The 13,910-nt window shown below is 41.8% G+C and overlaps 1 protein-coding gene across 2 annotated transcripts in view; it reads left to right on the forward strand.

The window, feature by feature from the left end:
* CFAP61 (cilia and flagella associated protein 61) overlaps window positions 1–13,910 on the forward strand; it is a 280,634-nt gene that overhangs the window by 157,795 nt on the left and 108,929 nt on the right. The window contains exon 18 of one of the 2 annotated variants that reach the window (XM_049650101.1): window positions 8,071–8,198. In XM_049650101.1, coding sequence (XP_049506058.1) covers window positions 8,071–8,198 — 128 coding nt within the window. Of the gene's footprint in view, window positions 1–8,070; window positions 8,199–13,910 lie in introns of those variants that run through there. The other variant, XM_049650103.1, reaches the window with a different exon arrangement.

Consider the following 13,910-nt stretch of genomic DNA (forward strand, 5'->3'; position numbering starts at 1 on the left):
AAAAAAAAAAAAAAAAAAAAGAATGCAAGTGAGAAAGTGTCCTTGGGTTATCATTGCTCTCAGCAGATACCATAGGCAGTTCACATTTTTCTGAAGTGCTTGGGCTACAAAAAGTGTTGGGAAAGTTAAAAGAATCCTTCATAAAGCAAGGCTCAAAATCATAGCATCTTCTTCACAGTTTTTTCTTGCTCTGTCAGGATATTGGCATTGGTGTTCATATCAGATTCTTGAACACTTCCAATGATTTTAGCTGAAAGGCTTTCCAAAATTGTAGTTTGTATCTGTGGAAGTGATTTCTCACTTATTAGTTCTCTTTTACATATCTGTTCCTCTCTACCCTTTCTTTATTTGGTAAATAATGGCAATACTTTGCCCCAAAGAGGGTAACTTGTGAACTTTGAAATTTGAAACTGACACTGATATCAATCTGTCATTTATTTTGATCATATTGGGAAACAAAGAGCCTCAAAAAGAGAAAAAAAGGGAATACAGAAGTATAAGAAAAAAATTACATTTATGAAGGAAAAGGAGGCCTATTAAGAATTTCAGAAATTCTATTCCTAATGGCTTTGGATCTCCCCATCTTCCATTTCCTTGCATGGACAGAGCTCCCTTTGAAGTCTTTGGAAGCTTTCTGTGAGAAAAATATATATACATGGGTGTGGAGCTGAAAATTGAGCTCATTGTTTTGCCCTTTTAAAATGTGTTTTTCGAAGATTTGCCTTTCATATTGCAGATGGGAGAGAGGATGTGCAATTTTACCTTGTGTAACATCTTTGCCTGAAAAGCTCAAAGTATTTGTAGATGTTGTTTAATGAATAGTTCCCATGTTTGCCTGCTGAGGAAGGCAGAGGTTTGTGTAATTTACTTCCATTTTACACCTGAGGAAACTGATATTTAAGGAAAAGAGGCTCAGAATTTCAACCAGTAGCAGAATTAAGAAAACAAGCCCAAACCTTGCCACCGGGCTAATGGTGCCATGTCTAATGATCCTGGAAGTTGAACATAACCTCCGAATGATATGGTATCATTAGAAAAAAATTCACCATAGACATTATCATATTCCATTTTAGTATGAACCTTGCATTTATTATGTAGCATCATTTATATTTATTTTGACTGCTTCCTAGTTTATTGGCCTATTTGTAATTTCAGTAACTTCTGATTTGGGATCTATTACTGAAATTGAGTTTTAATAATGCTTTTGTAGTCATTCTAACTCATTCTAAGTAAGTGCATAAGAGAAACCAAACCGGATGTGGAAACACAGAACTAAAGTCTATCAGACAAAATTGCATTTTGAGCAATTTTACACAAAATAGTTACCACAAATTTTAGTTTTAATTTTAACACAAAATAGTTAACAAATATGCATGAAACTCCAAACTATGAATTTAAGGTCTCTTGGTAACTGTATGTGAATCAGGGCATAAATTCAACTGACTGTGTACATCAACATCATTTTTAGTAAAAAGATCAGATTGAATCCCAAGTAGTTCTGATTATGTCTAAATCATTTGTTTGCTCATTTAAGCAACTGGCAAAGAGCCAACTAAAATAATTTCAATCAGTGGAAATCATGTCAGTACTCTTTAAGAAGGGCTCATGAAAAAGTTAATATATCTTTACCATTATCTTTATGGTATATTGGTATATGGTATATTATTTTATACCGAAAGTTAATATATCTTTTACCATTTATTGAATCTCTAAAAATGTATGGCAGGAATCATTTAGATAAAATAAGCAAATCAGAACCCAAAGAAAACAAATGCCTCAAAAAACAAAAATGTAGTTCCTGACTTCAGGAAGCAAACTGTCTCAGTGGAGGGCAGCAAACAAACCAACTAAATTAATAAGAGCAACCAAAACCTCCTCTGACGGCTCATTCACTGACAAGTCTTGCGCTTCGGAAGGTCACAGGAAATTACAGACAAATATGTCACAACTTAAACTTGTGCCCATTTCTGTTCCCTATTTTCTCATCTCAACTCCTGTCCCCCTTGACATGATCTTTGTTGTCATTTCCCTCCCCACCTCAAGCTCAGCTCTAGAATTTTCTACCAGGAAAATCCCATAATATTCTTTCCTCTCCTATCTGGGACTGAACGGAAAGTCTGTATTTTAAACTCATTATGGGACTCACGGTCAATTTCAAGGAACATTTCTTTTAGCCTTAGAAGGTCTGTGTATATACCATAATAGGTGTTGTATTCCTTCATGCTGGGATACATGTTGATCTCTACATTTAAAATTATCCCTAGAGGTGCTTGGGTGGCTCAGTTGGTTAAGTGTCTGACTCCTGATTTTGGCTCAGGTCTTGTTCCCAGGGTCATGGGATCAAGCCCTACTTCTGGCTCCGTGCTGAGCATGGAGCCTGCTTGAGATTCTCTCTCTCCAGCTGCCTAAGTGGTTCAGTCAGTTGAGTGTCGGACTCTTGATTTCAGCTCAGGTCATGATCTCACGGTTTGTAAATTCGAGACCCTCATGGGGCTCTGTGCTGACAGCGCAGAGCCTGCTTAAGATTCTCTGCCCCTCTCCGTCTAGTGCTCTCTTTCTCTCTTTCAAAAATAAACATTTTTGTAAAAAAAGATTCTCTCTCTCCCTCTGTCCTTCCCCCACTTGCACATGCACACTTGCACTCTCTCTGTCTCTAAAAATAAAAATAAATAAAAGATAAAATAAAATAATCCATTTGTCTAAAAATGCTAACCTAGTATCATTAGAAAAAAGAATTATAAGTGTCTTCACAAGACATGGAGGTAAGAACCTAATTTCTCACCCATATTGTCATCACCAGTGTGGTATGTAGTTAAATAGCTTACAGAATTTCCTCTGTTTTATCTTTGAAATGACTTACTATCACAAGGCACATTTAATTTCTGTCTATAAAATATAAGCCAGTAGATAAAGCTTTATTTTTATTTCACTATTAAGAAAATTAAAAAGCAAGAATAAAAAATTAGGTCTCCAGTGTGTTGGGCGTTTTCGGTGGATCTTCAGACAAAGAAAGGAAAAGCTGGCTTGACTTAGAGGATCTTCCATACCTAATGGTATGGTTTATTTTGTTTTGTTTTTTTTTTTTGTTTTCGGTTTTGGTTTTTTTGCTATGGAAACCTGTGGCTTGAAGGAATCTAAAGGGAGGAAATATTCTGCTTTCCTTCAAAAAATGGTACTCCTGCTTATGGGCAAAATAAACCCTTTATAAAGCAGCAGAAGCCATCTTAATTTGCGGTCATCACTGAAAGACATTTCCAGGCTGGGAAGAATTTTTTTCAAGGTATTTAAAAACCATCTACCCTAACAAAAGAAAAATGTGGTTTTTTCAGGTCACTTCACCATACCTGACGATGAATATGTTTTTAATTAAAGCCTGGACACAAAACTAGCTTACTGAAAATCATTGTGATGCCTGATCACTTTCCCGAGACACCTACCATCATTGGTACTGATGGCTAACTCTTGACACCCCTGAGGCCACTTTATGTGTTCAGCAGTTAGAAAGGTGATTTCTGAGGCCTGGCAGCTGTTGGTGTTAAAGCTATTGTGTGGGAAACAAAAACCATTCTGTTCTGTTCCCCAGCCGCCTTTGTATCATTGATACAGGAGCTATTTCATAAATGGGTTATAATTCTTTACCAGGGAATTTCATTACTGCCTATGCTTCAGTGTTAATGTGCACTTCCAGATAGCAGAGGGGAATGTCTGAACATACCCCTGTGGAAGGAATCTTGGAGTTCTGACCTCTGTCAAGATGCTGGCATTTTAAGTCTGTTAATTGGACCTGTGATTAAATGCCATCATACTGAGGGGGTTTTGGGGTGATAGTGGACTTTGGAGCTGACAGCCAAGAAAGAATTCTTGAAGACATCTTTGGTGCAAAAAGATGATTTTATTAAAGCACAGGGACAGGACCCGTGGGCAGAAAGAGCTGAACTGGGGTTGTGAAGACTGAATGATTATATACCTTCAGGTTGGGAGGGGTTAGGGACAGTGTAAGTCTCTAAGGAATTTTGGAAGCAAGGTTTCCAGGACCTTGAGGGGCTAGCTGTTGTTAGGAAAACATCTTTTATTACTGTCTAGTAAAACCTCAGTCATGAGACCCTTCAGATGTACGTCAGGTGCCATATGCTTGGAGTTAGAACTGCCAACATATACTTGGAGGTTAAAGATAAATGAGGCTTGCAAAGTAATTTTTATGTGTTTAAGGAGACACAGGATCCTGGGGGGTCAGGCATAATGTTCAGCTCTTTTGCCCCTAGCAAAGTATCATCATCAAGGCAGCTGAGCTCCTACAGGGAGGTCACTCTGCCTGTTTCAAGGACTTGTCAAGGGGCTGTAGGCAGTAAGGAAATTTAATTTTTCATTTGCCTTTGTTTCCCACAACTCCATGGCAAGCACTTAAACCCCCTTACGTCTTGATGAAGGTGATATTAGGAAACAGAGTCTATAGGTTGGTTTCTGGAGATTAGGCTATGGATAAGATTGCCTTTTTCTTCCATTTTACTAAGTTATCTGTAAACTGAAGGAGATTCCTGTCCTGCATGACTGTGATCTCTATCAGTCAGCCACTTGCTTTCTTTCCTTCCCCCCTGTTCTTGGGCAGCCAGGAGTGTCCAAGGAATAGCGTACATATCCCCCCTGGGGGAGGGGTTGCTGTTAGTCTGTACTTTGCCCTCAGCTTGCCCCACACTCTCTCATCAATACCAACTTCTATGCTCCCAGTCTCCCTTGCGGTAAACCACCAGACCCAAGGCTGGCTGGAGTGTGAATCAGCTGCCACCCTACCTGTCTTGGAAATAAATCAATCAAAACACAGTTCATGGTGGCACCCACATATACTGGAATTAACTGCTTTTCTCAAAAAATTCCTCATCGACCCCTCTTGGGAAATTCTTCTAGGCCAGATTAGCGTGACATTTATTTGGAGGACAGACATTTTTTCACCCTAACGATACATTCATTATTGTCATTTGGAAAATGTGTCAGGTTAGGGAACTTTCAGTTGCATATCCAAGAAACAAGCTGTCTGAAACAACTGAGGAAACGTGGTAGACTGCATCCTTCTCCCCAGCTATTCCTCTCTCCCTGAGCTCTGCCCTTTGAGGTTCCTCCCACTACAGGTGAATCTCCTTCCCCATCTCATGGGTAGTGGGCTCAGCCCCATGACTTGCTTTGGCCAGGCTGAAGAGGTATTGCTTAGTCTTACTTTATGCACTTCTACCATTGCCAGAAGAACATTCGCCAGCTATCTCTCATCAAAATAAAGACAGGGAGATGTGAGGCCAATCTGGAATCTGCAAGTTGGAGCCAAACCCAGCTGAATCCAGCCTTCAGATGTACTGTAACCCAGAGATGCATGAGTGAGGAAAAACAACAGCTGTTTTAAGCCAATGCCTTTTGTGGTAGTTTGTTATGTAGCACTACTGTGGTAATAGCTGACTGATATTTATTGCTCATATAATTGAAGACTCCAAAGGCAGTGTGGGTTTCAGACAGAGTGTGAAAGGAGTTTCTTTTTTTTTTTTTAATTTTTAATGTTTATTTATTTTGAGAGAGAGAGAGAGAGAGAGAGTGAGCATGAATGGGGGAGGGGCAGAGAGAAAGGGACACACAGAATCTGAAGCAGGCTCCAGGCTCTGAGCTATCAGCACAGAGCCGGATGCAGGGCTTGAACCCACGGACCATGAGATCATGACCTGAGCCAAAGTTGGTCACTCAACCGAGCCACCCCGGTGCCCCTCTTTTTTTTTTTTTTAATGTTTATTTATTTTTGAGAGAGAGAGAACAAGTGGGGGAGGGGCAGAGAGACAGGGAGACACAGAATCCAAAGCAAGCCCCACAGAACCCAATGTGAGGCTCAAACTCACAAGCTGTGAGATCATGACCTAAGCCAAAGTCGGAGGCTCAACTGGCTGAGCCACCCAAGAACCCTGAAAGGAATTTCTGTTCCATGTCTTTGTGATTCTGTTGGAGCTTCAACCAGGATTGTTTCCTGCTTGGTGTCATGATGACTATACCATTTCAGGCTTCACATCTTACCCCAATACTATCTAGAAGGCAAGAGGTTTCTCTTTTTCAACCACCATATAAAAGTCCTGGGATTCAGTCTGATTAGGCCAACATAGGTCATGTGTCTATCCTGGGCCAATTATTGAGCAAGGAGGGTATGGTTATGTGACTTGGTTTATGTCAATTGGAGTCCCCTCTTAAAGATGGGAGCAAGCTCAATCTCTTCCAGAATTCATGGTGTGCCTCATTAAAGGTGGGAGCATGCTGAAAGGCACCAGCAGCATTAATTATGGAGAGTCTAAAATATCCAAACATTACATTATATTACATTATTTGGGTCAAGACCTATTCTACCTCCATATTGCTAGGCTAGCTAGAGCTAGAGATAAGGGTTCTATCCTCTAAATTTCACATGTTCCTTGGTGGATGGCAAAGCATGTGGCCACATCCAAGCTACCTCAGGCACTGGAAGGTCAGTGGGAGCCAAGCTTTACATAGGACTTTACCATTAGCCTACTGGATTTCCAAACTCTTAGTAACTCACGATTTTAAGAAAATTCAAAATAGATTTGGTCTATTGGAATTTGAATATCTCTGAGCTGTAGGATGAGTTAATGCTGATGTGATGAGAATTTAACTGAGTGGAGTGCATTGGTGTGGCTGTCATTCCACTGCCTTATGGACTCCATTGTAACTGATGAGAAGTCAGTTGTAATTCTTCCAGACATCAAATAAAAATGTATGTTGAATTAATGAATTAAAAATAGAACTAAGGTCAAACTGAAAAAAGGTGGGGGTAGGGAGCACTCCTAGGTAGCTCAGTTTGTTAAGCATCCAACTCTTGGTTTTGGCTCAGGTCATGATTTCATGGTTCATGGGTTCACTGACAATGCAAAGCCTGCTCAGGTTTCTCTCTCTCTCTCGCTCTCTCTCTCCCTCTCTGTGCCCCTCCCCCACATGCTCTTTCTCTCCCTTTCTCTCAAAATAAACAAATAAACTTAAAAAAAAAATAGAACTAAGGACTATCGACACAATAGAACATCCTTTCAAGAATACCCTACTCTTTTTATCTTTGTAAATCTTTCCTTCATACATTTACTGCTTCCACTGAAGCCTTTGCAGGAAAGTGAATCAAATAAATCAACTCAAGAAAGTTTTCCAAACATGGGCATTAAAATGATCACCAGTAGGGGCGCCTGGGTGGCTCAGTCGGTTAAGCGTCCGACTTCAGCTCAGGTCACGATCTCGAGGTCCGTGAGTTCGAGCCCCACATCAGGCTCTGGGCTGATGGCTCAGAGCCTGGAGCCTGCTTCCGATTCTGTGTCTCACTCTCTCTGCCCCTCCCCCATTCATGTTCTGACTCTCTCTGTTTCAAAAATAAATAAACATTAAAAAAAAATTAAAAAAAAAATAAAATGATCGCCAGTTACCTTCTCTTCTTCTAAGAGTTCTCCTTGACCTCAGAGCATCTGAAAGTTTGAATAACTCTTAATCATCCAACATGTTTTTGTCATTCAACTAAGGTTTGTCATTCTACAAATTACTGAACACATGTGTGCAAGGCACTGTGCTAAGTGGTGTGAGGGACGCAGAATGGAAAGAATTAATATTTGCCTTAAATTATCCAACAATTGTAATCTCATTGTTGTTCAAGTTTTCAGGGTGATCTTGGACAGAAGGAAAGGTTGAGACCTTTCATAAAACTATGGATTCTTAAGGAGCAACTTGTCTATCTTCTTGTGGGATTATTTACCTCATTGTTTCTAATCATAAAGGGCCTCAGTTTTGTAAGAAACATCCATCAGCAATAAGAAAAAAATTATGTAAACCAAGCATTTTTATGTGAGCCAGACTAGGTATTAGGTATTTTCCCAAACTCATGTTAATATCTTAAAAATTATTTTCCATAAATTTCACCATGGCTGTGCATGGGCATTTAGTCTGATTTGCCAGTAGTGTCCTGGTTAAATAACTCTTCTACGTAATTGCCAATCTGGAAGCACAGACTCAGCTACATCTTCTTTAAGTCTCTCTTTTTCTTTGTATCTTTTATTCCAGTTGGGTTACGCCTTGAACCATACAAATAGAAAACTAACATTGGAACCGAAAATAACTGTCAATGCCAAGATTGTTGTGGTTGGTGCATCCAGTGTTGGAATTTCCTTCCTAGAGACGCTGGTATTTTGGTGAGTTGTTTTACTTTATTTGTTTGTTTTTAAAGAGGATCTTCTCTTCTATACCTGAAAGGTTGTTTTGAAAGAAAAGACCTGAAGTTTTTTTGCCACCCCATATACCTTGCCTAGGTGGATTGATGAAGCAGTGAAATATTCTAGACTGAGGGTTGGCAAACTATTGCTCCTGGGTCAAATGTGGCTTTCTACCTGCTTTTGTAAATAAAACTTTATTGGAACACAGTCACATTTATTTATATGTTGTCTCTGTTTTCTTGATACAGTGGCAGATTTGAGAGACCGTGACAGGGACTGTTTAGCCTGCAATGCTCAAAATATGTACACTCTGACCCTTTCTAGAATTTTGCCAACCTTAGTCTATACTAGTGTTTCCCTCATTTGTTGAATCATAAGAATCACCTAGAGCATTTGTTAGACTCCCAGACTCAGCACCAGACAGGAACACAGAACACAGAATCAGGAACTCCCAGGGAGGGCTCTGGGGATCTACATTTTAGCAAGTGCTCCATATGATCAGGCAGATTTGGGAACCGGTTTTGACACTGCACATCACAAATAGGCTTTCTGAAATGGCAGACAAACCAGGACCTTTCTTCCATACCCTGCATTTTAGGTGCCAGGGAACAGAGTAAAACCCCCCAGGGAAGACTGAGGCCTTCGCATCCCTTCAGTGCTGTTTTTTTTTTTTTTAATCCTCACAGCACTAAATGGGTTTCCTTTCAGAGCACATTTTACTGATAGGTGATTCCCGAGAATTCTCAGCTTCCCCTGACTAGCTCTCCATCTGCTCAATGAATTTCAGCCCCTCATTGACAGGAAGAGCCCTGGGTTATTGTCCAAGAACTTGGGTTCATGGCCTGGCATCACCAGCACATGATGCAGAATCCTAGATGTGTTACCTCATTTTCTCTCAGACTTGGTTTCCTCATTTATTTTTTTTTATTTTTTTAAAGTTTATTTATTTATTTTTTGAGAGAGAGAGAGAGAGAGAGAGAGAGAGCAAGGGAGAGGCAGAAAGAGGGAGAGACAGAATCCCAGGCTCCAAGCTGTGAGGAGCCCGACGCAGAGCTCGAACTCAAACTGTGAGATCATGACCTGAGCTGAAATCAAGAGTTGGATGCTTAAGTGACTGAGCCACCCAGGCATCCCTGCTCATTTATTTTTTTAAAAAAACTCTCATAGATGTCTTTTTAAAAAAATTTAATGTTTATTTATTTTTGAGAGAGAGGGAGACAGAGTACAAGTGGGGGAGGGGCAGAGAGAGAAGGAGACACAGAATCTGAAGCAGACTCCAGACTCCGAGCACAGAGACTGATGCAGGGTTCGAACTCACAAATGGTGAGATCATGACCTAAGCCAAAGTCTGATGCTTAACCGACTGAGCCACCCAGGTGCCCCAATAAAGTCTCATAGTCTCATAGATGTCTTAAAAGAGCTTGGCTTTGGAGAACCACAGACTCCTGAATCAAGAGTCCAGTTTTTTCTAAATCTCTTGCTCAGGATCACATGAGAAATTTTAGCTCTTATTCAAAACTGTAGGTGCTAAAAGATAAGCAGAAGATGGGAAAAAGCTCCCCACTAGCACTCCTCCAGAAGCCAGCAAAAGTACTGGTCCAAAGAAGATGGGTGAGGGTTAAGGGTTAGACAAGGAAAGGGGTGGAGGAAATGACCCCTCCCAGGTGTTTGCACTTAGTTGATAAGGAGACAAGCTAATCCCGAATGGTTACTTTGCTCATTTGACATCACATTAACCAGATAAAGATTTTTTTCACTTTCCAGCCAATTTGTTCAGTTATCTGGATCATACCCCTAGTTAATCAGAAATAAGTCACATGTCATTATTGAAATTAGCAACAGAGCTCACATGCTTTAAATATTGTGGTCAGTCTATAGCAATCTTTCATTGCAAGAAAGAAATAATGAGAAGCACCCAGGAACATCCATTTTCCCGTGTGTGCCACACTACAGTTTGAGGGCTCTCCTCATTCTGAGGGGTCTCTTCATCTAAGACTCTGAGCAGCAAGTCATATGTGACCATTTCTGAGTGATTTATCAGTGTGGACTTGTGAAATAGTAGTCAAGAAGTTACCAGAAACAGGTCTGAAATCTTCATTCAGCTACATACTTAGTCATGGTCTTATTTTAAATGATTACATTAAGATATATACATATCATTTTCTTTTTGTGGAATCAACTTAGATTTAATAAAGACAAGAATAAATTTGGATATAAGTACTTGGTTGATTAAATTCCTCAATCAGACAGACCTTTTTAAAGCATTTTAAAGTACTCACAGTTCTCTGTCATCGTTACAGATTACGTATACTAAAAATAGACTGGTATCAGTTTACGGATCTTGAATCCTTCACAGAGGAAATAGTTTTCTCATTATTTTCCCTAATTATTTTAAATTAGCAATCACCATAGTAACCTACTGCATATTTTACTTACCAGCTTAACTGCATTTGAACTAGATGTTATAAATGATTTGACCCGAAATGAAATGGAAGTGATCACCAGACACTGACCCCCAATGAGGATTGAATCCAGATTTTAGAGGCAAGATTTAGAAAAATTGCCCTCCTGAGTTCCTGCACCACACTATCAGACTCAGCTGAGGCACTTCAGTTCCTGCAAAACCCATCTGAGGCCCAGTACAGCAACCTCTTTTTCCAGAAAGCCTGATAATCCTGTCATCTGGAATCTAAACAGACAACCCTTTGTCCTCGTGTTGTGTGCATGCAAAAAAATTAGAAAGCATTTGTCCTCTTCAAAGGACACCAAAGGCAATCCTTGTACAAATTCTTACCCCTTGTTACATCCTTCTTTCCTCAAGTGCTAAGGTGCTACTGGGGGAGCCGAAGGGATTTGCCCTTAGTCATCAACTAATACAGTAGGACAAGGCTCTATGCAAGGGGGGAATAGTGAACATGATGTTTCAATTTTTTTTTTTTTTTTTTTGGTAAAGCATTCTATCTGGTCCTTTGCTGTTACCCATCCAGTTACATCTGCACAGACACACCTTATCTCTGGTTGTCAGGCCTGTGGGTCCCCCTGCATCTTCATGTCCTTACCCGGTCAAGGTCTCCTGGGCCCCCGGTTCCCAGTGACATGTATGACAAGTGTTTTCTTAGGGACACATACCAGTATCCCTTGGGGTGCTCCCACCCTTCCACCCCTATTCAGTCTTCCAGGGCTGAGCTAAAGAGCGGTAGCCCTGCTCTCACAGCTTCCTACAAACTCTGTCAGGCTTCCTGAGGCTCCTGACTGGCTGATGGAGAAGGGTGGGGGTGTAGGGTAACTCAGGGTCAGGGTGAGCCTCAGCTCATTTGTTCCCTGTGCCCCAGGGCATATGCATTTATCTTCTCAGGATACTGTGTCCAAGAAACTCCAAGAGGAGCCCAGGAGGGAATGTGTTTGGGCCCCAACACCCCACCCTATGGCTCACCCTATGTGAGCTCAAGCCACATGCATATCCTGGCCTTTCCTGATAACCTTCCCTGCCAGGGCATGGATTTCCATGGTGATCACCAGGAGCTGAGTAGGAGGCCAACAGCTGGCATCGAGTCAGGACCAGGGGAACTTACTTGGTGTAGGGCATGAAGAGGAGGAAACCCCCACTTATCCTATGGTGTAGAGGGCAGTGAATTGGAAGGGAAAGGCAGTTCTTAAGACATTTTATTGTGAATTATTTAGGTTCTTCAGCATCCCAAGACATTCACATGATGGACCTGAACTATTTTTAAATTATGGTTCTCATGATTGATAGGTCATGTTCACTTGGCTGCCCCACTTCTTTGGGAATGAATGTTCTTGGCTTGGACAGTATAAGTATTTCATATATATTATCCTTCTCAGTACTTGTATTAATAAGACTTGTCTAAAACCCCAATCATGGGGAAAAGCAGAAAGAACCTGGCCTCAGCTGTCAGCCCCCTTCTGCTGCCAATCAGTGCTATGGCCTGTCTTCCTCACTGTGCTGAGGTCATGGCAGGGACTCCCATGGTCCTGCCAGCCCAAAGATCTGTCACCCAAGGAACACCAATCTTATCTGAGGCCTAAAAGGAACTTCATCTTCTTGGTTCACAGCCAGGCCTGGAGGTGAGCATCTATCACCTGTCAGGGAAACACTATTTCCTGGAGGAGAGCTTTGCAACGAAGTCTGAAAGCTCTTTTCAGAGAGCAGGAGGCTCTTTCCCGCAAAATGTTAAGAGGTTATATTTTCACCAGCCACCTCATGCATGAAGTCCCTCTCTGCCGAACCCCCAAAATGTCATGCTTTGAATACTTCAAGCTTTCCGCTGAAGTACTCCAAAATCATTTTTTAAAGAGAAAAGGAGAAATGCCATACCCCAAAAAGGGTGGGTGGGAACCAGGTCTGTGAACTCGTCTTACGTTTCACGTCCTTCTTATAGTGTGGCCGGTGGAACAGCAGCGTCACCATCACCTGGGAGCTCGCTAGCAATGCAGAGCCCCAGGCCCTGTCCCAGACAGTGTCCCAAGTAGATAGCACCCCCCCCAAACAAATTACACAGAATGGTTTCTTCGCTATCTCTAGGGCATGAACTCACTGAGCTGAAGCAGTTACTGGTTTATTCTGTTTCAGCTCTTGTGTCTCCCTGCTTCAGTGCGTTACATTATTTACTTCTAATTATGGAGCAGCTCCTTTTAATCCATTGTTTTAAAATCCTTCCTAATTAAATTCTGAGGTAAAGTATCTCTTGAGGAGCCTGCAGTGGCATCCTGGGATGACAGTGACTGAAAGCAGCCCCGGGTGGTATCCCAACAACCCTTTGTGCGCCTAGAGAAACACACACTTGGATTCACAGAAAGCGCTGGTGGGCGGGAGGGCCCAGGCCCACCTCTTCCACTTCTACCACCACAAAGAGTTTTCTCAACAAAAACAAAACAAACAAACAAACAAACAAAGACAAACCCAAAGAATATCATCAAGGGGTAAAATCTCTGATTTTCTACCTAAACATGGATCCCTCATCAGGTTGGGTGCGTGGGGGCCACTAAGAATAGCTTGAACTGAGGTCACGTTTGCAGAGCCGCAGTTGTGCCCGGATGACCAGGTCTCCTGTTATGGGGCTGCATATCCGGCACAGCTGTGGGATCTGGCAGCAGCCAGCCCAGCGCTTGCAACTTAATTAGACTTTTTTATCTTTACGTTTGTCTGAGGACATCTGAAACCTTCAGTGTGGCCTGTCACTAATTAGGTGACTAATTAAATAGTGCTTACTTGCTGAGCTCAGAGCTAAACCCCAGTGAACAGGTTGGTGACTGCCATTGTTCTCTACTGTTGGTCTCGGCCCCATGAACGGATGGACATGTGCTCTCCCTGATTGTCCTTTTGAGACGAGGGCAAATGCAGCATGGTGGCCAGGCCCGTGGCACGTGCAGCGCTGCCCTCCGAGGTGCCTGGGGAGGAGGCAGACTGGGCAGGTCGCGTCTTGCCGTATTGTTGTGTTGGCATCACAATGGGACCTGTCAGGAGCCCATACGGAGGCCTGTCTTGTGGCTGGAGTGGGGTGGGGAGGGTAGGGACAGCTACGTGTCAAGCTCAGAGGGTCTGGCCTTCCCAGGCAGAAAGACCTGACATTCTGCCACTGGAAAATAATGACCAGACTCCCTGGTGTTGTGAATCACAATCGAGTTTCCTAACTGAATCCAGTATTTAAATGTAATTAATTATAAATGAAA

This window comes from Panthera uncia, assembly GCF_023721935.1.
Source record: "Panthera uncia isolate 11264 chromosome A3 unlocalized genomic scaffold, Puncia_PCG_1.0 HiC_scaffold_11, whole genome shotgun sequence".
NCBI lineage: Eukaryota > Metazoa > Chordata > Mammalia > Carnivora > Felidae > Panthera > Panthera uncia.